The sequence below is a fragment of the Falco cherrug genome, chromosome 4, assembly GCF_023634085.1.
Source record: "Falco cherrug isolate bFalChe1 chromosome 4, bFalChe1.pri, whole genome shotgun sequence".
Taxonomy (NCBI): domain Eukaryota; kingdom Metazoa; phylum Chordata; class Aves; order Falconiformes; family Falconidae; genus Falco; species Falco cherrug.
Genome location: NC_073700.1, coordinates 65,731,246 through 65,757,609, shown reverse-complemented (window position 1 = coordinate 65,757,609; position 26,364 = coordinate 65,731,246). Strand labels below are relative to the sequence as shown.

At 37.3% G+C, this 26,364-nt stretch overlaps 1 protein-coding gene across 19 annotated transcripts in view; it reads right to left on the bottom strand.

Moving 5' to 3' along the window:
- Positions 1–26,364, bottom strand: part of PARD3 (par-3 family cell polarity regulator) — a 458,069-nt gene that overhangs the window by 218,195 nt on the left and 213,510 nt on the right. For all 19 annotated transcript variants that reach the window (XM_055707494.1, XM_055707505.1, XM_055707486.1 and 16 more), the window contains 2 exons: positions 6,909–7,000; positions 2,781–2,864 (listed from right to left, as the gene is read on the bottom strand). In XM_055707494.1, coding sequence (XP_055563469.1) covers positions 2,781–2,864; positions 6,909–7,000 — 176 coding nt within the window. The remainder of the gene's footprint in view (positions 1–2,780; positions 2,865–6,908; positions 7,001–26,364) is intronic.

Sequence of the window (26,364 nt, the reverse complement as noted above, 5' to 3'; positions counted from 1 at the left end):
GGGAAGGGGGAATTTTTTGGCAGGAGAAGGCCCCTGTTTATTGCATAGGGAAAAAAGGGAGAATCGCATTAGTACATTTTACATTTTTTTCACTTTTCCGATTTATTGATTTAGTAACATTGCCTATTGAGTAACATTTTCAAAAGCAAAAGAAAGGGACTAGAAGAAAATAATTGAAAACACAGCATAAGTGGAATTGGACACCAAGCAAATATAAACCAAGAGTGGGCCAAGGGACTAAACTATATGATACACTAGATCTTTTCTTTTTGGACATCCCTCTAAGTCTTTACCAAGTCCTGTGTTTGGTTTTGTATATTTAATTTTCTATTGAGCAGATCACCTGCTCAAATAAGTTAGTTCACTCTAGCGTGCAGCATTATGCTTTGCAGCGAGAGGAGGATCAAAGAGCAGCCATGTGCTAGAGCAAGAAACAAATAGGCAGAAGAGAATCCCTGCCAAGCACCTGCTCTCTCTCTGAATTGAGCAAAAAGAGAACCAGCGTATCTTATTTGCTCAAAAGAGCTGGGGGACCAGAAGAAAAAGTAAAAAAAAGAAAGAGGGGGGGGTGTCTAGAAAGAAACCAAAAACCACCATCAAGCACTCCAGAACTGCAGGTGGGTGCATTCCTTTCCCTGACCACACTGCAAGCAGCTGGAGAAAATGTCACTGTTCCCAGTGAAAGCATGTAGAGGTGTGGGCACAGCTGACAGTACAGCAGCAGCACAACACAAGTGCTTATCATCAATACCAAGCAATGCACTCTACTTTTCTTCCACTACAACACAGAAAGCATGGGAGAAATGTTTCGGAAATACCTGAGGTCTAGTCCTCCACACTTTGAAGACATGGACCCAAATATGTCCCCTCTCCAGCCAATTATTTTGGGGGAGGGAGATGAAACTCACTCAGTGATTGCACGTACCATTCACTTTTCAATGAGGGAAGTTCCAGTATTATGAAGAAAAAATAGATACATTTTAATATAAAAATCACTTCCCTTGTAATAGAATTCTGTTTTCAAGTAGCTCCTGATTCTAAACATCTATATTTAAAATTGGCTTTCTGATAATAAAACTTCACCATATAATCCCAAAATCAGGACAAAAAGAGTTAAAAATCTTTCATAGCTCTTGATGTAGATAGCATCCTTTTAAAAAAGTGAGATATTTTATTTCTGTGTTTATGGTTTTTTTCATTTTATGTGCTCTCATGTATAAACAGTTTAAGCTTGCCCTCAGACTTGACAACCACATTAACATCCTGGAAGTGAATTTTATCTGAGTTTAAATTCTCATCCAAAATCTGAAAATATACATTTCTAACATCATTTTTATTTAAAAAGTACTTAGTAGCCAGCCAACATTCTTAAACCAGTCTTTTTCTTAGCCTTCACACTGTCTAAATCCCAGATAACTGTGTGAACATTTCAAGCATTTCCAGCATCATGGAACTTACTTCTGACCTTATGTTTGAAGTACCACTCACTCCTGCCCTTCCCATCCCCACACTGAATTTACTGAATTTCAGATTATGAATAGAATCATTTACCACTTTACAGAAGTTTGTTCTTCAAACTTGTGGTCCTCAGAAAAAGTAGCCTTAAAATTAAAAAAATTACATTTTCTCATTATACATATCAGTATGGCTATGAAAGCACTGGGTTTAAAGTAACAACTGCAAATAAAGTTCTTATTCCTCTGTGTTTACAATCCTGTTAAGGTATTTAGTATAGAAGGAAAAACACATTTATCATTTCTGAAAAGAGGATATTAATATTTCAGATATGTATACATGTATAGCAAGTTAGTTTTGCTCCTAATTACTAAACTGAAAATGCTGCTGGGTCAACAGGTGTGGAAACATAACACCCCTTCATGTGTAATCAAAGATTACTTTTAAAATATGTGTTTGTTCCCCTTTTCCTTAAAGAAGGAAAATACAGGGTATACTTAGAATATGCATGACCAGAATAAAATTTGCATATATTCCTGAAGAACTAACATTTTTCAACATACTTAAAGGCTTCAAATCCCCCACTAATTACTGCAAAAGTTAAAACTATTTTTCTGAGATGATGTTAATGACCCTAAATGCTAAAACTCTACTACAGCAAAGTAAGCATTAGAGATGATGCATTCTGTTTACTAATATAGTCCCCCACATTATATTTTTTAATGTAAAGGACTTTCCTTACACTTTTTTTTTGTAAGCAATCCAACTTCAGGAGTTCCAGCCTGCCATGTAATAGAAAAGGTTCACCTTCACCAAAATCAGAATGTTTCAACTGGTTTTGCTACTTCATTTTAAACCCAACAGATGGGACAACACAAAACATTGAAATTGTGATGATTGTTTCCTCTTCCACTATCATGCACAGGCATAGGACACCTCTAGTTTAGACTCCTGCTGTTATTTGGGAACTTGTGGCTCTAAACAGTGAGCAAGCAAATGTTGCATAAATATTAAAGCAGCCAATTATAGTTTTTAAGAGTGCGAAAGGAAACATCTTTATACTCCCAATTTCCCATGAGATTACAACAGAAACTCTATTAAAACCCCACAGTTCTAACTCCTTTCAAGCAGAGCCTTTCCATTAGTTTCCACTCCAACTACAGAGTCAGTAAACTTGCATTTCTTCCTTTCTTAATCGGTGAGACTGCCTTTTGAAAAACATACAATATTCTACAGAAGGCAAAAGCACGTAGTACAAACATTAACACAACTAAGATAAAACACAGCAAGTTACAGTTCAATTAAAATCCTACACGATACTTTACCTTCCGCCTCGGGCACTGAAAGGCACTACATGGATTCCCAAAGGCCCGCCGTCATTGGAGACTTCTACGAGCTTTACCATATCACTGTGAGACAATGACGAATGAGGGAATATGAACATGTACCGTGAAGGAACCAAAAAACCCCACACAAACATACACAGAAAACCAAAACTATTCCAGAAATCAATTCATGGTGATGAAAGCATTGCTGAATGCTACGTACCTGAAGATTAATCTGATGGCATGAAAGGAGATCAATCATAAAAAATAGTTCAATTAATAAAACAAACAAAAAAATCAAATAATTTTTTCCTAAACTTGAGTTTGCTACAAAAAAATAGGCAGTATCATCGCATGCATTGTTTTATTTCTTCCTTACTCTAAAGTTCAATTTAAAGTTAACTGTTTGGACCATTGAGCAGAAATACAATTTTTCCTCAGAAGCCTAAAAACTGATCATTAAGCACTAATATGCTTTATTTTTTTAACTTGGAGAGAGACCACTCTAAGCCTTACCAGCTTTAACATTAGCTTTCATGTAACTACCCCTTAATAAAATAAGCATTGTTCAATTTTTAAATTTGTTAAATTCTTCTAGTTTTAAAACAAATCAATTTGTTTTATTGTAAATCCATTTCTTCTATTGGGAGATTGCTGGATCTGTATTTCCTTACTAGGTGAAGTTTCCACAGTAAGATTTAACTGTAACATTCAAAACCAACCAGACCTCCTCCAGAAGCAACTATGCATATAGTTTTCAATTATGCTTTTTGCTGTAGAGGGGGAAAAAGTGAAAGAGAAAAGTACAGGTTCAGAAAGAGACATGCAAAATTTCTAGAAATAGATTTGGACCACATCTACTGATGTGTTTGAAACACGCCTACATCTGGAAAGGTGGAATACAGCCCATAAACCATAAAGAATTATAAATACCCAGATGAGAAAACAATACATGAAGGCCAAACCTCTCAGTAAATTTGGAAGTGAGAGATCTGAACAAAAGCCACAATTTAAATTTGTGGCTTATGCCTCTCTCTAGTATTACATACTTTTCCCATATTTCCTGGCACTACATATACATACAGATCTTTGAGAAGGTTATTTCTCATCAGCATACAAATCAAATGTAATCTAGAAATGGAGTAAAGAACAAGACCAATGCCCTGTGATAGCAGTAAAAGATTTTCTACTTCCTTCAATAAGCTCTTGATCATACGGTGGCCTATCACAAAAGCTTGAAGTGCTTAATCTGGAATTTGAGAATAACCAGACCACATATTGTTAGGAAGTCAGCACAAACACTGCAATACATTTTCTTCTATATTTCTTTCACATTAAATTTTTTAAAATGTATTTTTAATGTAGCCTTTATATTTGTTGTATGCCTCAATTTGTGTTTGATTTTTTAAACAACATAAATGGAAGGTCTCTATCCCTGTTGCCACTGTTTTCGTAGTGGGGGGGCTACAGGCATGACTTCTGTGAGAAGCTGCTAGAAGCTTCCCCCATGTTCAGTGGAGCCAATGCCAGCCAGCTCCGAGAAGGATCTGCCACTGGCCAAGGCCAAGCCCATCAGTGATGGTGGTAGCACCTCTGGGATAACGTATTTAAGAAAGGAGAAGGGGGGAGGGGGATGGAAATCTGCACAAAAAAAATGCAGCAGAAGAGAGGAGTGAGACTGTGCGAGAGCAGCAGCCCTGCAGCCCCCCAGGTCGGTGCAGGAGGAGGCGGGGGGGCTCCAGCCACCAGAGCAGAGGTTCCCCCGCAGCCCCTGGTGAAGCCCACGGTGAGGCAGCTGTGCCCTCAGCCCAGGGAGCCCATGGTGGGGCAGATCCCCACCTGCAGCCCCTGGAGGACCCCACGCCGGAGCAGGGGGATGCCCGGAGCAGGCTGTGATACCGTGGGAAGCCTGTGCTGGAGCAGGTTTGCTGGCAGGACCTGTGGCCCTGTGGAGAGAGAAGCCCACGCTGGGGCACGGCTGCTGGCGGGGCTTGTGACCCTGCAGGGATCCAGGCTGGAGCAGTGTGTGAAGAACCGCAGCCTGTGGGAAGGACCCATGCTGGAGAAGTTCATGGGAAGGACCCCACGCTGGAGCAGGGGCAGAGTGTGAGGAGGAAGGAGCAGCAGAGACAACGTGTGATGAACTGACCACAACCTCATTCCCCATTCCCTGTGCCACTGGCGGGGGGGAGGAAGCAGAGAAATTGGGAATTAAGTTAAGCCTCAGAAGAAGGGAGGGGTGGGGGGAAGGTGTTTTTTCTGATTCCAATGGTAATAAATTAAACTAATTTTCCCCAAGTCGAGTCTCTCTTGCCCGTGACAGTAATTGCTGAGTGATCTCTCCCTGTCCTTATCTCGACCCATGAGCCTTTCATTATATTTTTCTCTCCCCTGTCCAGCTGAGGAGGGGAGTGATGGAGTGGCTTAGTGGGCACCTGGCATCCAGCCAAGGTCAAACCACCACATTAGCTCAAGAAAGCGTTGCAACAACAGGAGAGCTGAGAGATCAGCCAAAAACGTGCTATTTTTCAGACTTGGACCAATGTTTTAAGACTGACAGCATTACAGCATTTGGTAATGTTCCCTGCCCCAGTTCCCATATAGGCTAACTTCATTTCATTCTCACTGTACATTAAGGCTAAGTTTTCATTAAACTAGCGTGCAAAGCAGCTCATGGTAATCAAGCAACACCTTTCACCTCCAAAAGACATTTTTTGCTATTGGTATAGCTGTGGCTCCTTATGATCAACTTTTTTTCTGACTTTCCTATTAGCTTAAAGAAAACTGAGGGCTGAGGAAGAGAACAAATAAAAATCACTGTGATTCACCCAGAATCGTTGTAAGTGGAAACATAGCTTAAATAATTTTTTTTTTAAAAAAGGTCAGTTTTCATATCCAGCCGACACTGTTTAACTTGTTCTACTGCTTCAGTCAGTAACCTTTCTTTTTCCCAAAATACACATTTAAGATCTAGGCATTCATTTTTAGTATACTTTTTCTTAAAAAAATAATCTGTCCCAAATTCAAATATTAAACAAAGTAAAATGGAAAACAAAAGGAAATGAACCCTTCCTAAGCGAGGAGTGTTTCTATTTTCCTTCCCGATTTTCTCAGAAGTTTGGGCCAACTACTTCAAACAAACATGCAAAGTAGTATGATATCAAAATAGAAAAGAATGAAGTAGTATATGATGAAAAGTCAGTAAGTCACTTAAAAGCAACACCAAGAAGCATTAAATTTGACAGAAGTTCTGCAAACTCTATTTAGCAAACAGCATTTGGAATTTATAATGTTACAGATTTTCTAAATGGAACAGAGTAAAATTCAGCATGTACTGCCAATAGATGCCACCATGATCTTTAATGTTTAAACCTCTGCAACTAATTCATAATTCAATTCAGAAATAATAGGAGCAGAAGATTTACTTTTATTTAAAATTTAACTTGAATCAATTTAAAAGGCTTAATTTAAGGCTAGAAGGGATATTTTCTCATTAATTCCACAGTGAAGTATGGATCAGCTCTTTGCAATGAAATGCAAAAGGTCAAGCTTGCTGTATCTCATGACAAAATAAAGTATCCTCTACTGATTTTTTTCTTAAATTAGGCAGAGCTTCCCAGTCCTGAACAACATCAGTTTTGATCCATTCACAAAGAATAAGACTTCTGATCACATAACTTATGTGACCTGCATGCACATCTTCCCAGTAGACTGTGAACTGGTGACAGGAATTAAGATATTTCCTTTTGAAATTCTTGCCTGTTGATCTATTTGTGCTAGCGCTGACCCCTATTCCTTCTGTCAAGTTTTCAGAGTTCCATCAAATAAGCATCTTCTTTGAGGCAGAAAATGTACTGTAGCATCAGCACTTATAAATGTCAAGTTTCCAATGCTCATCTTTAACACAGGCTTTTTAAACTGTTTAAAACCTGCTTTAAAAAAGCTCCATGAAGCAAATTGTTTAAAACCAAAATGAAATATGACCTAAAAAAAAAAAAAAAAAAAAAAAAAAAAAAAAGACTGCCCCACTGTAAGAGCAGCATCATTCATATTATTCTGAGGGTTTTGCTAGTCTATATTCAGCCTCAAGACTCATCCTTAGAACAATGTATTCTGCCAGTAACTTACTCCAGGGAAAAATTGGTAGCATTCTCCAAAACAGTGTCTGCATGTCCAACAGGCTCAACTCTGCTATTGTCCTCCTCTGTTCGATCTTCATCCTAGATATTAAAAAAATAAAAATCATTGAAACCTAGGTTTGATAGGTTAACGCATTTTAATAATGTCATCTTACCATTTTCAGATTATTGGGGTTACCACGTGTAGTGGAAATGTGTGCTTCCACAACTACAAAAAATATTTTCTGTTGCTGTCTGAAACTGTTGTCAATTGGGGGGGGGGGGGGGGGGGGTCACTTTATGTGGTTTTGCCATGATATTGATAGTTTTCAATCATCATTTTACTACACTTACAAAAGCAATGTTACAGAAGCTATCACAGCCAACATTTTTTAAAAAGTAGACAGGTAAAAGCACCAAATCAGCTAATGGTCAGCAGTGATTGGGGAAACACCTGCCAAGCTCTCTCTGGCCAGGTTACTATGGACTCAACTGAACACACCAGGCAGCTCAAGAGACTCATTGGCAAAGAGTTAAAAACAGTATAAGAAAATACAGCTTGTATAATTCCATAAAGTACCAGGACCTCTTTAAACATTTTATTACAGGCCTTTATTAATAGCATGCCAGAAAAGGCTGACATCAAAGAGTTACGTGAGGTTCTAATGCTAACCAATTGATTTTATTTTTAATTTGACTTTCAAAAAGTACATACGTTATTCACCAAATGTGTAATTTTGATGTCAAAGTTGTGAATGCTATACTTTAAAATTTATATCAAGGTAATTCAAGGACTTCCAGCATAAAGATCTAAAACATTCTTATACCTATGCTACTCATTTAAAGCTTATACTTTTAATTACCTGTGTGGCCAAACAGAAAATATTATAAAGTGTGAAGAATAAGTTTCAAACAGGGACTTAAGATTCTACAGTCAGAGCCATCAGGTCAGTAAATAATAAGTGATAAGTTATGAGTTTAACACACAGTCAGACAAATTATTGAAGAGACATTAAAGGCAGGCAGAGACAGTTGGAAATGTCCAATTGACATTTCCACCGAGAATATGCAAAAGCAGGAGGCTGGATGCATCAGGCTTCCATGGGCTGTAGATATGCCTTGTGCATCATGGATAACAACACGCTGTGTGAAGCCAAGCTACTTGAAGATTGATGATCCTGTGTTTTGAGAGGTTTTAATATGCACTGCTTCGTCATCTATCTCTGTTAAGCACTAGGCAAGTACTACATTTCAAAGGTTAACCAGCATCTTGAACCTGCCTAGAACTACGTTATGAATGTAAACAAGAACTCAAAATAAAATATTTTCCGTATAGTGAAAGTTGCTTATAAAGCCAATATAAAAGATAATCCACATAATTCATAAATACCACATAGGCTAGTGTATACATTTCTATATTTATTGATTTCAGCTAAAGTTCCATATGTACCACTGCATAAAGTTTAAAAATAAATAAATATTCAAATCTCCATGGCAATTCTAAAGTTACACACAAAAACATAGAGATAGGAATGTCAGAGCATTTGGAGTTGTTTCACATTAAAAAGAAACGTTCCATCTTGTTTCATACAGCATATCTTGCAGATCACTGTTGCCATGGGTTTCTCGTTTTGAAGTTAGGGACGCTGGCGATTATAGAAAACTACGTAAGTATTTATATTGCCCTGAAGCTATTATCTGCAAGTCTAAAATCAGAGTTGCTGATGAACACAATTTTGAATCTCAGCTACGATAAAAGGTCATCACAAACGAACATGACTTTGTTAATACAGTATTTTTGGCTATTTTCCATGTGTAACCCTTTCAAGCAAACATACAGTAAGTATATACACATGTAAGAAGAGACTGAAATGTCATCCTACCTATTAGTATATATGCCTCTGCTAACAAGTAAACGTCTGGCTTTATGCTATGTCATTTTAGCAGACACCTACATACATACGGTGTAAGCATAATCGATCTAGTACCACTTGGGTCCTATACTTTACCATCTGTCAGCCCCACATGTTTTTCCCTTGAGTAGCTTAAACTAAGTCTGTAAACAGAACTCCCCTTGCCTCACTCGGTCTTTGCAGCAGACCCACTCCTGATAGACCAGCTTTCGGTGGCTTCCTGCGATACAGCTCACCATGCAAGATTGGAGCTAAATCCTTGTGGAAATCCTTCTTTCCACCACTTCCCAGCCCCAATAGTATCTTTGCTCTCATTCCCAGAGCCTCCTAAAGTCAGCTCATACTTAAGCCTCTCCCCTAGTTGCACATCCTGTTTTCTTTCTTTCTGTCCCACCTGGTGGTCCAGAGGTTTATTCTGCCAAGGGAAGGAGCATCCCCCTGCCTGACCATGAGCAAACCCAGAACGAAGGCAACAGCCAACTTACCTGCCTCCTGCCTATTCCGTATCTTTTCAGATTAGGATATAACACATCAGAAACTGCATATCAAAAGCTATATAAAACAGATGTTATCTGGCACCATGACATCTACTTTTTATGCTGTTTGTACTGAGAATTATAAACACAGCAAGTTTTGGAACCAGGCTCCACTGTCAGTTATCCAAGCAATTAAGAAACAGCAGCTCCCACGCGCCTCTGCCTTTTCCCGGACAGCAGACAGATCTGTACCAAAAACATGCATGTGCCTGTAAATAGGTGCTTAGAGGAGGAATCAAAACTCCAATGAAAGCACTACTTCCATAATCAACAGATGTATAATGTATCCTTTTAAAAATCTTTAATATTACAGTAATCAGGCTCTCTTTTCTTCTCAAAATAACACAGGTTTTGATTTACATTGAAGTGAATGGAGAGAAAAATTGGAGACCCGCAGAGGGATTTGACTTAAAATTCTGATTTACTAAGTAACTAGCTGTGAAAATCTCTGCATCAAGTAATTATTTCTTTATTTGGAAAGTAGTTTTGTTCTGAAAGGCGAATTCCACCTGGATGTGCTATCATGAGGTAAAATGAGGAAAAGGACATTTAGAAGAACACAAAAGTTTCTGAGAACCCAGATGGATATTATTGCAGATATTTCTCAGAAATAACTAATTTGAGCAAACTCCCAAACTTTAAGTTTCTTTTCTTTCCATAAAAACACCGATTCCTGCTATATCAAAAGATACAACTTTTAATGTACAGCCAGTATAAACCGATTTTTTTTTTTTTTTCAAAATAGAAACAGAGTAATTAAAAGATCATTTCAGTTTTACAGCACTGAGGAAAATTTAAAGCACGTCTTCCAATGAACTTCTGCATATCCTGATGTGTTCAGAGTAACATTCCCCCAGTTCCCTTTTGCTGAGATGACATATCCAGGGCTTCTCACTCGGGCCTCACTGTGCCAACAGATATGGATGTAACCGTCCATCAAGCATCCATGCCACCTGTCATTTATTGAGGCTACTAATACAGAGATTAAACAGTATAATGACAACTTTGAACAATGGTATCAATCAGAAAGAAAACTCAAAATTTGTTTTAGTTAGTTTAAAAGCATTAGGGATTTCAAAGAGTTATTCTTACTTTCAAATGGATCTGTACAAAATTTGTGTGTCTTGTAAGAGTCAAGCTTGTGCACAGGTACACAGTGGCAGATTCTTGGAAAAAAATTAAAAATTGCCATTGTTCTAAAAATAACTTAAAAAATCATTATTGTTCTATGTTCTGTAATAAAATTAATGACTCAAAAACTGAAAAATTAACTGCTCAAAATGAACTGTTGCTGCTAGCAGTTCCGCCTATAAAAAGGTCCATTTCACAGTTCACCTGCGTTAATGATATATCTGAAAAGTTGTCAATTTGTTTTGTACTTTTGAAGAAAATTTCCCTAACAACTCTTAGCATTACAAAACCTTGAGTTAGGAAATATTAGCAGTACACTTGCCAACAGAACATTATTCAATATATATATGAACCCAAAAAGTCCCTTCAATTACATTTTCTCAGATTATTTCTGAAGGAAGACTGCCTTGTGTCATTTCCAAAGCTCAAACCCAGCCATGCCTTCCCTATCTTACTGGACATTTTACCTCTTATTACCAAAATGTCAGCTCCTAACTCTGATAAACCTAGAATTACTGCCAGTCATTATTTCATCTTTGAAGAAGTACTTTTCCACTCATCTCTGCTGTTCAATATACTTCTAACAAACTCACCAAAATCATAAGCAGAACTTCTTCACATTCCTTTGTCTTTTGACAATTACCTGCAGAAAACTCAATGGCAGCCAGGCAGTCTGAATAAAGTTAGTGCAGTCACTTAAATTCCTACATGTTTCATTTCTGCAGTCTTTATTTCTAGGTGCCTAGTGTGAGAAACTGCCAATCACAATCTACTTCAGCCAGCCAAAATGGGAAATGGGCTCTGAGGGCATCTAAGGGTTACATATAAATCTCTCTTCTCTGAACACTTAATCCCATCTCTCACATTCAATAGTAACATCTCCATTTTACCAATAACTGAAAAAAAATGGGAGTTGGTCTTTGGCTTGGGTGGTGGGTTTTTTTCAGTTCAGAGGGATATAACAATTATTTCATTATTGTTCAGAACGTGATTGGGTATTTTACAGTAATGGTTGTAAGAAAGAGAGTAACTCTGCTTTCAAATTACTCAAACACTCCACAGCAACGTCTGCTGCACTGAGCAACACAAGAAAAATAAAAATTTGACTGGTCACTTACTGTGAGCAGCTATCTTGTGCACTGCGTAAATCCAAATCAACATTAAAGGGAAGCTGTAAGTAAAGTTTATCATCATACATGTGTGCATGGAGCCATGCTAAAGTTTCACCACTGGTCTCCCTTCGGCATACTTTTCTTGCTCACCTCTGCAACCTGCAGTGTTGAAGTAATTCCTCTTGTGTCTCTACCAGCACCTCCAACACCAACCACAGGCTCCCCCTCCCTGCATCTTCCTGCCCTGACTTTGCTGTTAGCTTACGTTCCATTTAGAGAGCTTAATCCTCCACCTGAGTGCCAGAAAGGGGATTACGGAAAGCCAGAACAGGCCGGGTTCCGGCGCTCGGCATCCGCACCCAGCCCCATCCCATGGCTGGCACAAGCCAGCATCACAGACGGCTCAGCCACACCGCAGAGCTCTCACCTGGGAAAGCACGCCTAACCACTCCAAGGTTTAATATATTCAGTGAAAAGGGAAAATCTGGGAAATTTAGCTGTAAATTGTAGTAAATCTGTTTGCATTGTACATAAACCAAATTTTTTTCTGACTTCTGAAGTTGTGAACTGAACAAGAGATCCAGTCTCAGCAGACAAACAGGCTGACACGGGTATGCAAGAGCTGTACATCTTTTAAAACATAATTAAACCTAGTTTGTAGCTTTACTAGTCTGCAGAGTAATAGCAGCAAAGTATTTTGCACAGGGTGAATGTTCTCATTATACAACACTTTCAGCAATTTTACTAGCATTAGCAACAGAAAGCAGGGTCTTGGAGTGGCAAGTAATTGCAACTATTGTGGTAAACAGGCAGAGCTACCAGTGTGAGCAACATATGATAAATATATCAGACATCTACCCCTCTGCAAATAAAAGCCTGTCAATACACAGCCTCTGTGTTTTGGAGGAAGAATTCAAGGGGTTTTTTGTTTCCTAACATTTAATATTTTTAAAAAATTTAGCATAGCAAGCAAAAGTACTATAAATACCAAACAGAAAGAAACAGTATGTAATGTCCAACAGGTACTTTACATTTTGCTGTACACATTTCAATAATGACAAGCTCCTGAAAGACTGCACAGCAGTATTTTTTTTCCCCAGCTGGGACACAACAAAAATAATGTTTATGCTGTTAAAATACACCTTTCCCTTCATCCTTCCTCTTTTATTCTCTTGCACTTCTCTGTAACGATTATGGAAGAAGAGACCGTATTTGCTATTAGTCTCCTGGCAGCCGTTTTTTATAAATGTTTGTTTGGTCCTTGCAACATAAAGTAGGTTCTCTCTCTGCATGATCAGACTTGATAGGAAACAGCTCCTAAGGGACCCATTTTCCTGTGTCTTAACTAGCACAAATATACCAGCATCAGGCTTTTGTGCTAATGTTCTCACTTCTTGATTAACTGGCCAAATCTCCAGAGAATGGCAATTTTCAATCAAATCTGAAGAGCAGTTACAAAGATCACACAGGGAAAAAACAAAAGTTATTGAATAAAAAAAAAAATGTGGTTTCTCCCTCTTGAACACATATATATGCACAAATAATTAGCTGAGAGCTTTGTGTAATCCACATCAGTCCTATACTAGATGCACTGCTATTATCAGTAATCCAGGGAGAGAGGAGAGAGAGAGAGAAGCCTTACACTAAATTAAATCATCATCTACTTAAACAAAAAAAAAGAAAACACACAAAAAAAATTAATCTTTTTTTTATATATATGTGTTAATACTCTCCTTACATCTCAGTCATGCCTATTTTATTCACATCCTTGTGCAGTATGGTCATCCCACAATTGGAAATGGCAATATTCGTACAGTTTCCATATGCCTCACTACCCTAAAATAAAATTTGCCTTGCTCAGTCAAATCAGTGAATAGATATGATACAGACACAGAGAAGTGCAGAATGGAAAGGATTTCCCAGGTCTCTGATGAATATCAAATTCATCCCCTGCTATCACAGGCAATCATCTCTTATTTCCCATTTAATAAACTGATCAAACTGAGCCTTAAGACTGGTTGGCTTCATGATGGCACTATTTCTGTTGTGAAGCATCTTGACAGGAAATATTTTTACGGATTTAAAGAGAGACGTATTTGATTTCCTATTGTCCAAAAAGCCAAAAACACCAGATAGCCAATGAATATAATATACAACCTTTGAAAAAACCTATGCAACACTTCAGTCTTCTCTAACTACCAATTTTTCCATGCCTAATGACTCTTCTTAAAACATACATTAAAAACCTTTTAATACTAATAAAAACTGAGCAAGCTTTATAGTATCTCAATTATTTTGTAGCATGTTTTGGGTTTCCATAACCTGTGATATTACTGAAATCACACACATACATACCCCCGTAACAATTTGGTGGCACATCCCTCTACTGCCCAGCTAGCTAGGCTAACGGCAAGAGCACAACACAAATACTGCTCGACCACTTAACAGAGCTTCCACTGAAAAAGCTTTTTGCTAGATGACGCTTCAGTTAATTCTTTTTTCCAGTAGGCACCATAGACAGCCCTGAAAAGTATGAGAGCCTTTTAAGAGTTTCAGTAGGTTAGACAAAAGGTTTTCTTCCTAGTGGATTTATCTTGAGACACCTTGCTGGTTCTGCTTCTTTAAAGAAAATCTTGGACATGACGTTACAGTGGTAGCTTCCCAACAAACAGTATAAAATGCATTAAAACTCAAAGAGTTTTTTTGTTGTTGATCGAACATGCTTGTTAATTAATGTAGCCAAATGGTTTATGCCTATCAGCAGAGAAAGACTATTGAGGGGAAAAAAGGGAAGGGGTGGGGGGAAATTGCAACCGCTTAAGCAACTCAGCAACCCCATACAAGGGAAACAGAACAAAATGGGATCTGACAGAGAAAGGAAACCACAGTAATGGCTAAAGCAACACTGACTCTCAAGCATTTCACGGTGTGTACTGTAATCATATTTCATAGACTGTATTCACTGTTTGAGTGAAAACTACATTTGTTTTCCCCAGGCTGAGGGCATCCCGCTCCAGACCATTTTAGTGAATTCTCTGCGACTACTGACAGTCCAAGGTGGGAGACAGAGGGAGGAGGTATGCTGTAAACTGATAGCTACCGTAACGAATTCATACATCAAGGTTCCTCTACAGATGGCAAATATCAAAAGGACAACAAAAATATGTAGCTGTTTCCCACCAGATCATATTTAAGGGACATTTTAAAGAAGACTCAAGTGTTACTGTAGTACAATGCAACAACTATTTCTTTACCTACATATATATAAATGTATATATATGTGTTATACATATAACAAATATTTCATGGTCAGCCATTTTGCAACAGATCTAAGTCCACAAATACTATGCAACACCATAATACTCATAGCATATTAGAAAATATTATAATGATAATAATTCAGTGCCCTACATTTCTGTTCATTGACAAATAGGTAAATTGTTGCCAAATTGAATCTGGTAACACCTTGATGATCTATTTCTTATATCAAAGAGAGACTTAAGGTGAAGACAACATTGGGTTATTTCTTAATTCCTACACCAACTTGCTATACAAGAGTGGCAAAAATCACTTAAAATTGTATTTCTCTATTAAAGTGTTGGGGATAATACTCCATGTTTGCAAAGACAAATAAAGATAAAACACTTGGATATGACATTTTAAAAAGCAGTAATATTAAAATGGATCTGTACTGTCTCAGCCAGAAAAGGCCTCTTTCTTGCTCAAAGATACCTGATGACCTTCACCTCTTCCTTTTCTTATAATCTGGTAACACTTGCAATCGATAGCCTATGTTTCAAACATTTTATTAGATGCAAAGTATCTAAAGGATTACAGAACTGAAGATATTTCATCACATAATGAATTTGTGAAATAGTTTGCTTACAGAGCAACCAACCACAGCTAACAGGGATAACCAGAAAAGGTTTGGCATGACCATGGACAGGGTGTCCCAGCGCTAGCAATGCTACCTGTTGGGGAGTCCATTAAAATGAGTTTTTAAAAAGCAATACAACAATAGAAAGTCAACTAAAAGATTAGATGCAACAGGAAAGTAGTAACCCCTCATGTGCTAAATATTTGAAAAAAGTAAAGCATGGATTGCCACACTTTCAGTATTAACCAAAGATGTAAAAAGCTTTCTGAAGATCTGATCAATAACAAATTATAGATGTGTTCATTGTATTACAAATAGAAGTACTTATCTCATAGACCCATGTACAACCACATCAAATTAACTCAAATTGATTGTTGCCCTAAAAATAAAATGGATTCATTTTGTGCAACTGTCTAGTCACAGTTTTTATTCTGCTTTCTTTTTCCACAGGATACAAAAGACACCTGTTTCATAGACAAAAGGATTAGGTTTTAACAAAGGTTTAACTGCTAACTATTTCCATTTTCAAATCTCTGAAATTTTATACTCATCATATGATTCACAGACTGACATATAGACCATCAAGATCTGTCAGTCTTAAATATTTGGGTTCATATTACATATGGATTCAAAGTCATACTTTGATGTCAGAGTCATGGGAAATATTTTTAATGGAGATGGTTATCAGCTTTGTTCAAAATGAGGCTACAATTATAGGTCAACATATAATCAAACTTGCCTGTAAAGCCTAACCCAATGGCCAGGCCTGGTTTTGTGCAGGGTCTTGTATCATTTACCTCAAATAATGCAGGAATTACCTCAGTTAGAGGCATCCCCACATGGTGAGCCAACATGACTGTGCACCTGCCATGTAACAAACACACTTCTGCCTGATGACTTCATATACCATGTATTTTCTCTTTCATCATCTTAACTGATACATACCTGTGAGTCTATATATGACCCCCACGCATCACCCCTGGTTAACTCATAAAATACCTACATATATAGAGAAAATTGCCTCTACATTGGTAGAAGATGCTTTACTTGAATTATTTCACAACAAGAGTGAATTTTACAAAATGAAGTCTAGTTTTCTTTACTAATTTGAGTTCTTCCTACTCCACAGTTACAGGTTGTACATAATTGGGATTTCAGGACCAGCAAAGAACAAAAAAATAACATTCATTTTAGATGCAAAAGTTGATGTTTATGGAAGGAAAAAACCCCCTCAATATATTTCTAAATTGAAGTGTTACTATGGCATCCAAGAAATAAATAAATAAATAAATAAATGCTTCTAAATATGCATATGTTTTTAGAAGGCCGTAACAGCAAAGGCATTATTTTGTTCTTAAGAAAAAAAATGAAATACATGGTAGTGGTGCAACCACAGTGTTTGTTTTTTCCATTGAGCAGTCTGAAGTAGGTCAAGTTAGGCACATCCATTAGTTCTCCTATAAATAGATCCACAGAGTTCACCTGTTTGTAACTAATGTAGAGCAACAGAATTTTAAATACTTTTTCCTTTAATCTGATGAGTTAGCTTATTCTGTAAATAGACATTAAAAAAAAAAGTAGTCATTAAGTCCAGCGTGATTTTTACAAGCTGAAGAAATGACAATGGATACACGAAATTGGAACACACACTTTTTTCCCCTGTAGAAAACCAAATGTACGTGCCTCCACCTATAAGCTTAGAGATCTGAAAGACTTCTGCAGAGATGTATTATAGATGAGTCACATAGTTTCCCCTTGATATCGACACAAAGGAAAGGGAGAAAATTCTGTATAAATCACTTCACATTTTCCCTGTAACACTCCTGAATATATTATTATTCTCCTTACCTTTTCAAAGACCGTGATTTTCAGCCTTCTGAGGATTTTTTTTTTTTTTTAAGATACAAAAAGCATTTCTTATTTAGCAACTTGAATTTGTCATTAGGCAATTTTTAAACAGGTCTCATTGCTCTTTTATCCTTATTCATTTCTTTTTTCTTTTTTAATCTGAAATAGTCCCTTGTTGCTTGGTTTGCAGATCTGTATCAGCACATGAGGATTTCAGTAGCCTCAACCAAGTACAGAACAGTTCCATCCCCTTGAGCTCTGAACGTAAGAGTCAATTTAGAAGCAAGCTAAAAGTATAGCACTCTGTTCTCCATCACACAAACCATCATTTTACTCGCACAGGCATCTTAGTAGCAAATTCAATTCTGGATATTTTTCTTGGCATGCCTCAGGACTGTTCAGAGATGACATCAGAAAGCTTATTGAAGACTCGGCTTTTTAAAAATTTAATTAAAATACCTGCTTTCCAATAAGGTAAAAACTCAATACATTGGTGGAAGTTTAAAGTTAGCCTGTATCCTTAAACTTCCAATTTCAACTCATTTAGGAAACATCTTATTTTATGATCTTGCTTAAAGAAAAATACATGATTTTCCTTTCATTTAGACAGTGATTTATCTTCAGTTCTCATTTCCTAGGATTTGCTAACATATAGCTTCAACTTATAACTTCTATGATATAGATTCTTACTGCTGGAAATAAAAATACCTATGTATCTGTTTTAAAGGTCTTTCAAGTTACACACCACATAGATGGACAAACATGCCCGACCTAAGGATTCCCTAGCTTGCATAGCTTTAAGTTAAGGTATGGCACCTTCCTCCCCTAAAGGAACAAAACAAGGCAAGATCCCAGACCCAAGTCCCAGGGGAGGAAGATCCTCCAGGGAGCCCCAGCACCACAGCAGCAATGCAGGGCACCCAGCCTCGCCCCAGAGGCACCCAAGCCTGCTCTTTGGCTCCTCTGCAGTTTGATTGATGAGATTTTGTTATTTTGCAGGTTTATATTTTACTTCTTTTTTGCCAATTTGCACAGTTGCATGCCACTTTTTGCTTTTCACCTCATCCTTCATTGAGAAACTCCACTAACATTGCTTCAATTGAGTTTCCCTGTTACACCATAGCATTTTCTTTTTTGGTCTTTTGCACAGCATGGTTTTTACCTTAGGCACCAAACAAATTCACCATTTTAATAACAGAAAATAATACTATAGCATTTTTCATTGTTCTTTGCTCAATTTGTTTTGCTGAAGTCAACATGAAAAACAATTTCAAACTTCTCAGTAAATGCTTCATTTACGAATGCTCCATTCCAAGTGCCTACAGGGTTACAATCTGGTCTATGACAATTTTATTAATTTTTTAATCAAAAGCATTAAATCAAATCTAAAATAAATAGTACTCAGTACTTCTGTAGTGCCCTCCAGCACAGTATGGCGAAAGTGCTTCATGGGCAATAATGACTTTAGCTTCACTGTACCCTCAGGAAAAAGACAAAAAGCTATTCTTCAAATTCTTTATTTGAGGAAACCGAGGCACAGAAGATTTCTTTCCATATTTTTGAGGTTCATCTCCAGCCTTGAATGTGTTCAGTTTTTGGTGATCTCTCTGAGATAGACAGAGCCTTACATTCAGAAAAATATAAAATACTCTCATGTACTCCTGAATTCACCCAAACACGACAGAAGCTAAAATGGCACTTTAAAAATAAAATAGCTCTAAGCAAATTTCTGAAAACATCAAAAAACATCTAGACTCATCACACTGCAGATAGTAAGTCATTCCCCGCTGAGGGCAGCAGACAGCACCGCAGGTCCCATCACCCCTGGAGGCTGGTGGCTGGAGAGAGGCTGGGGAAAGCACCAGTTCCCTTAACGGTTTGGTCCCAAGCCTGCACCAGCATGTGCATACCGCTTGTTGTCACACAACATTTTTATATGAGACATGATGAAACATGATCAATAGCCAAACTGCACCATCACCACCACCTCACTAAGCTACCCAGGGACCACCAAAGACCTCTTTATCTAAAACGCACCAAGGAACAAAGCGTAGGACATGACACAAGTGCTAGGACCACAACTCCAGAAGGACACTGCAATTAACTGCAAGTTTTACAAAAAGGAAAGCATTTCAGGAAATAACTCATTTAGTGCCATTCGTTGCACCAAAAGAAGTACCAGCTTCCCAGTATAATTAACTTTTTTAAAGTTCTTCTCAGAGACCTTACTTCCATTTGTGATTCTTTCCCTTCTTTTTTTGCCCCAAGTCAGAGCAGCAGGCCCTGAATCCAGCACATGTGATGGAGGTACAGTAAGTCCAAGCAAGCGTATTTCCAGTGTTGCCCATAACACCATCTCAGCCTGGCATTTCATTATCCTGCAAGGCCAGTGCAAAGCACCAATGTGGTTTGTGGAAAGAAGCAGTCCCATCTTTTCCCCACCCCAGGTGGTCACGTTCATCACTGGATCTCTCTTGTCCACCTTCTCCTTTCTGCTTATTCAAGCATTTGTATCATTACACAAAAGATCTAAATTAAAATGAATGTTTAATAAAAACTTTTTAAATTGGTTACATTTCCCAGGCTGGTCCAGTTCAGTCTAATTAACAGTCTTATAAAAGCTTAGGGATGCACAGGGGACAAAGCAAAGCATGGCCAAGACTGCTTCTTTCAGCAGCAAAGATGACTTAAAATGTCTCTAACATTGTGGCCTCAAAAGGTTGCTTGAAAGGATACTTACTGTTCATTGGCAGTTTTGCATACAGCTCAAAGCACTCTTTTCAACATTCAGTAACCTGCACTGCTCTATGTCCAACCTCATCCCTCTTCTATCGCCTCCTTTAAAATCCTACCTATTTTCAACTAATCTAAATAATCATGTCTTGGTCACTAAAGCTGCCACCTTAGCACTCCCCCTCTTTCAAAGCGAGCAGGCTTTCCAGGAATAAATCTTTCCTGACCTTGTATTCTGCTGGCCTATTTTCCATAATTTGTTTTCCTCCCTGCCTGCTTCTAATCTACAGCAGAACTTCACTTGGCACCAAGTAAGTAGTTAACTAAACAACTTCATACAAATTACTCAAAATCCACCATCTTCCTTAGAGAAGACCAAATTATGGCAGAGGCATATCAATGCTTTTAAATGCCATTCCCTGAGTTCATTAAAAACTAAGATGCATAAACAGAAGGAAAAAAACCCACAGAATCAGTGGTTGAATTCCTCTTCATCCATCCCACAAAAAAAAAAAAAAAAAAGGTGAATGTATGGAAGTCATGCACACATTAGAGAGGCATGTGCCCAAGACTTCATTAAAAAGTCACAGCACTTTATACATACATGTCTACATAAACACTCTTTTAAGGTAAACGGATTTTTGGGAAGAAAATTGGATAAAGAACCAGAATGACTTGTGTCAGTTAGGTTTAAAAGGAGGTAGACACCATTAAACCCCATATTTAAACATTCCAATTTTGACGTATGGTTTTCTTAGTTGCCACTTAACCAGTTATAAACTACCTAAAGCCAAGCTGAAGGTTTCAAAGTGTACAGGAACTTGTTATCAGTTTCACATAAACCACATTCAATTCCCAGATGAGCCACTCAATGAAGCTAGTCCAGTGTAAGGCCTCCCTGAAGAAATGTTTATTTTGCTTTAACTCTTCATACCTTTTCTCTGAAACTGAAAAAACCCCAATCTTTAGGAAACCAAGGGAAAGCAAGCAGTATTATCCTACCATTCTGAAAGCTTTTTTCTTCCAAGTATGAAAGGAAAGGCTGAAGAAACCTGAAGAAAAAGCGAATTCTGGGGTTTCAGTAAGAAACAACTTTAGAAATGCAACTGCACTGAGTGCCACTGCATCCCTAGGCAGGATCTTCAGGCACTTCCACTTTCCAGTTTCACAGAACACATCAAGTTTCAGACTAACTAGCTGAGCTATTCTACTACCTTGTTATGGCCAGCTCTGGCCATTTCAGAGGACAGTGCAAGAGCCACTGTAACAGACAACTCAAGTAATTTGCCAACAGGCTTTTCTCTCATCCTTGGGAAGTTAAGTCTGATGTAATGAGGACTGTACTATAGTTTGTACTTCCTCAAATGCCATCAAATTTGAGAAATGACAATACTGGCCTACCAATACTCCTGATTAGCTGGGAAGGAGGAAATCATCTGCTTTATCAGCACAGAACTCAAATCTTGAAGAGACTAGAGAGTGAACTTTTGAAATAAGATAAAGGTCATTATAATTAAGAACTGATTCAGCATGGAGGTGAGGCGAGTTTAAAACAAGAATTAGAAAATCCTGTGACAAACGATGTGTTTTCTGACTGAATTTAATAAAGCTCATGGTGTTCTCACAGAATGATACGATTTGAAGAAAATACGGGGAGAAACAAAGAGATGAATTTAAAACCTGTGATTTTACTAAAATCAGCAGGTTTTTTGTGTTCTATCTTCAGCTACTTACAGGCTCAGAATAGTTCCTTAATATTAACAGTTAGAAACTTTTTGCAGTTTAATTTAAAACAAACAGCAAAAAAAAAACCCTTAAAGAAATATCTTTCACATGTATCCTAGACAGTGCAGGCAAGAGAAATCCCTAAAAATAATGAAATGCACTTTCTCTCTTTACATATAACCAAGTTGAAGGCAGTAATGAACAGAGAAAAAGAACAAGAGTGTACATTCACACAAAAACAAAAGACCATTAAAACAATCTTTAAAATAGAAAAGCTAGTACTTTCCCAAGGGACTGACAGCAAGATAATGTTACCTAAAGAATTAATAACCTGGAAGAGAAGTCAAAAATAAAGTGATGAAATTTGCCACTGAAATACAACTTAGGTTTAAAACAATCTTTTAAAACATGATCGATGAGCTTTGCGAGACTTTCCAGAGAGATATATCACACTGGTGGACTGAAAAGCCTGGTGACTGAGGAAATTGAAACTTGAATAAATGTAAGATAATGCGCTTTGAGAAATGCAATCTAGTCTAAGCCTCAAAGGGAAGTAGAACAATCACTCTCTCAAAAAAAAAAAAAACCAAACCAGCAAAAATCACCACAAATTGAAGAATTAGTCAATGATAATACTGAGGTAGATTTAATATACCTGGTTTTTACTGCAGCATCAAATATTTTTGCAGCAAATTTAGCTCCAAAAGTACTTTCAAATGGCAATTCCCAGTCTTCTGCCCTCTTGAGGTAGTATGGGTGAATATTAATGTAATATGTACTTATTTATACTGTAGATGAATAAAAAAAAGAAATGGGCAACTGTATGACATCAAATATTTATGGAGAAAATTAGTCAAAAAGCATAACTAGCAGCGAGAACAACAGATTATTGGGAAGATGTTAATACTTTTCTGCCTTATTTCCTAAATCCACAGCAATTCTTGAGAAAGCAGACACAAATGTACTGACATGATGTATCTGCAGGTAACCCATGGCCTCAGTACATAGAGAAGTACTTTATTTTACCTGTTTTACACTAATTCCTGGTCTAGCCAACCTACACATACCACAGACTGTGCAATGCCTGAAGCAGAGCAGGAGAACTGCATTTCCAGTTGCGCATCTCTTTGGACATGACTGGAAATTACTTTTCTTCATGGTGAAAAAACAATGTAGGTAGAAAGGTTTTAGAAACACATGATGTATCTGCAGGTAACCCATGGCCTCAGTACATAGAGAAGTACTTTATTTTACCTGTTTTACACTAATTCCTGGTCTAGCCAACCTACACATACCACAGACTGTGCAATGCCTGAAGCAGAGCAGGAGAACTGCATTTCCAGTTGCGCATCTCTTTGGACATGACTGGAAATTACTTTTCTTCATGGTGAAAAAACAATGTAGGTAGAAAGGTTTTAGAAACACAGTAAATCACAAGACAAGATAAAGTGTGCACCCTGTGTATGTGGAAGGTGGCAGAGGTATCTGTGTCCATCCACATTTAGACTGGTCATACAAGAAAGACAGACTGAGAGGTTACTTCTGCTGACTTGTGGCATGGGTTACAGAGCACTTCTTGAGCTTTTTGAGAAAAAAACCTACATCTTCCTTTACCACACTACCATAGACATGAAACAGAGCAACACACAGATGCACACATAAGAACCAGCAATCTAGTGAGGTATATGCAGAAGCAAACATACTTAAGCACTGGAAAGCTTTTTGTCTGTGCAGTTCAGGTCATCTAAACAGTATTGAGTACTAGGCACTTTCCTATCAAAATGAGGTAGTCAGGAAGAAGAGATGATGGCTTTAGAAACCTGCTTTTCACCATAAGAAAATCCTGAAATGCACAAACACCAAGCTGTTATATTCTAGTGCAGGGAAAGAAGAAGGATTAATTGCAAATGATGGATAGAGAAGAAGATCAGAACAGAACTTCCATGTGGTACAGATCCATGTAGCTAGGAGAAAGGAAGCGAAATGAGGCTAAATATCAGAAGAAAATCCTTATGCAGTGATACATCAGATAATGAAAATCTCCCAAGGGAAGAAGCAGAATCCCCACTGCTCAACACATGTAAAAGCAGTGTGGACAAAGAACTACAAGATAGGCTACAGGGAATAACTCAATACATAGAAGAGGATGGTTCAGATGACCTAATAATATAACAGGATTTAAAATGACTAGATAATTCTATTATCATTAACCACATTCACAGTAGTACATGCTAAAACATTGTTGCTATGGTAATCAATCCTTATGCGTCGTTGCAGAAAATGATTGAGATACAAGGGATGAAAATGAATGAAACCAGCCTTTCTTATTCTCAAATAATTCAATGTACCAGTCAGCTGGGTAACTGGCTAACATGAAAGTTTACATCTAGCTTCCCATAAGCCTTTTAAAATACATAGTAAAGCACAACTGAGTGTCTGGCATTCTAATATGGGTTGTCCTTAGACTTACACAGGCAGTTCAGATTCAAGGTAGGAGCAAGGATCCAGTTCAGAGGGAATGCTGCTGAAAACGCATGGGTTACTCTCATCATTGCACTTTGAATCCCCTGCTCTTAATATTGCTAGAATTCTCTCAGCCCAAAGTAAGCCAACACTCTGGAAAGACCAATGCGTGCATGCTTCTGCCCGCGTGCTGTTATATGTTACAGTTCCATCCCATGAGAATATGAGACCAACTTGTTTTCCATGTAGAAGGAAAGAACGAAAGATAGCAAAGGCAATCATTTTCTCTGGCACTTTCTAAGTAACCCTATGGACAACAAACTATAATAGTGAAAGCATCCTGCTTATTATTCTTAATTTATACTCCCAACTGAAAACATATACAACTTTTTAAGATTCAAGGCACAGGTACACAAATGATCAGCAGACTCTTGATCATATATGATCAACTCTAAATCAATTCCTGCATGGATGTTATTGTGTTGTATCAAAATACACATCTCTCAGTACACTGGAAAATGTGACCTGGTTTGCTCATTCAACTTTCGCCTTTACTTACAGTAAAAGAATATTTGTCAGAAAATCAGGACGTTAAACCTGGCAGTAATAAAATCCCCTGAGACAGGGAAAATTGTGCAACTCAAATTTTGACAGAGTTAAAGTCATTCCTGATACCACTCAAATAGTCTGTTTGAACCTCTGCTAGTAAAACTGAAAAATCCCACCAAGTTTTTTAAATTACAAGTGAGAATTTAAATAAGTCACTAACACTGCTCTTCCTCTGAAACAAAAAAAAAAATCAGCAAAACACAATGGGAATTGAGTGGGAACAAAAGCTCGAATCACCCTGTGAAAAACCACCACACTCCCACTTTTCTAAAATAGTAAAAATGGTTACAGACTGTGTTCAGGAAAACTACATTTATACGTGGACAGAAAAGAAGACGACTAATTCCACTCCTTGGAATGTCACAGCAATGTTCCCTTTCAAAAAATGCCTTCTCAAGTGAACAAAGTATTTATTTTGGTCTTTTGATAGTCAACAGCATCGTTAAGAAAAATAATTCAAAGCAGCCCAAACAGAAAGGGTACTACAGATTACAGGAGCCATGTATTCCAAAAGGAACATGTTTTTACCTGCTAGTGTTGGTATTTTAGTGTAACTTGTACTCATTGTTCAGTGCAACACTATGCAAAATATTACTTTGAAACCAGAAAAAAAAAAAAAAAAAGGAGAAAAAAAAAAAAAGATCAAAAAGGAAGCAGGTCAATATTCTGGTTTGAAAATCAACTATGAGCAAGCAAGGACACCAGAAGGTAAAAATAAACTTTAAAATCCTCAGTTTAAAAAATATTTGAAAGAGGCTAAAAATAAATCAGTTTCTTTTTTAAGAAGTCATTAAATTCAACCTTAAGGAATGTATTATATTTGAAGCGAGAAGTAAAATACATATGTCAAGGAAAAGATCAGAGCAGCAGCGAAGTTTTCAATATTCACAGACACATACAGCAGCAAAATATTTGATAGATGTGCTATGCAGTTGCCCTCGTACATTAAAAGTTTATTTACATAATGTAATTATTTGTAAAAAACTTCTCAGGGATAAGCAGAGAAAATTACTCAAGTACTATCAGAACATTCTTGAAATGCTAGAACATGCCTGAATTCACAAGACATTCAACTGATAAAGATACATCCTTTTATTGAAAACAGTCTGTAACACACTGTATGTATATTTTGTTTCTATTGTAATATATTTCATTAGTATTTTTCTTGGAATTTAAACAAAAATGTTCCTGCCTGTGTGAGTTTCAAGTTGTTAGTGCCAAAACTTCAGCCAATGTTTCATGAGAAAATTACTGAATTATATCTGTTTACGATTATAACACAGATTTTTTAAGAAAATTATTCCCTTTTGGGCATTAAAAACTAAATGAGTATGAAAGACTAGAATGTGTTTAATGTGACCAAGATAGCTTTTCCCGCCAAAATGCTTCGATTTAATCCAAACTAATTTTTCAAAACTTAAAGTCTAATGTAAGTTATTTCGCTTCCAAAAATGATATGCATTTACTAGAAGAAACTTGATAAAAAGACATCATTAAAAAATCCAAATTGTGAAGGCCA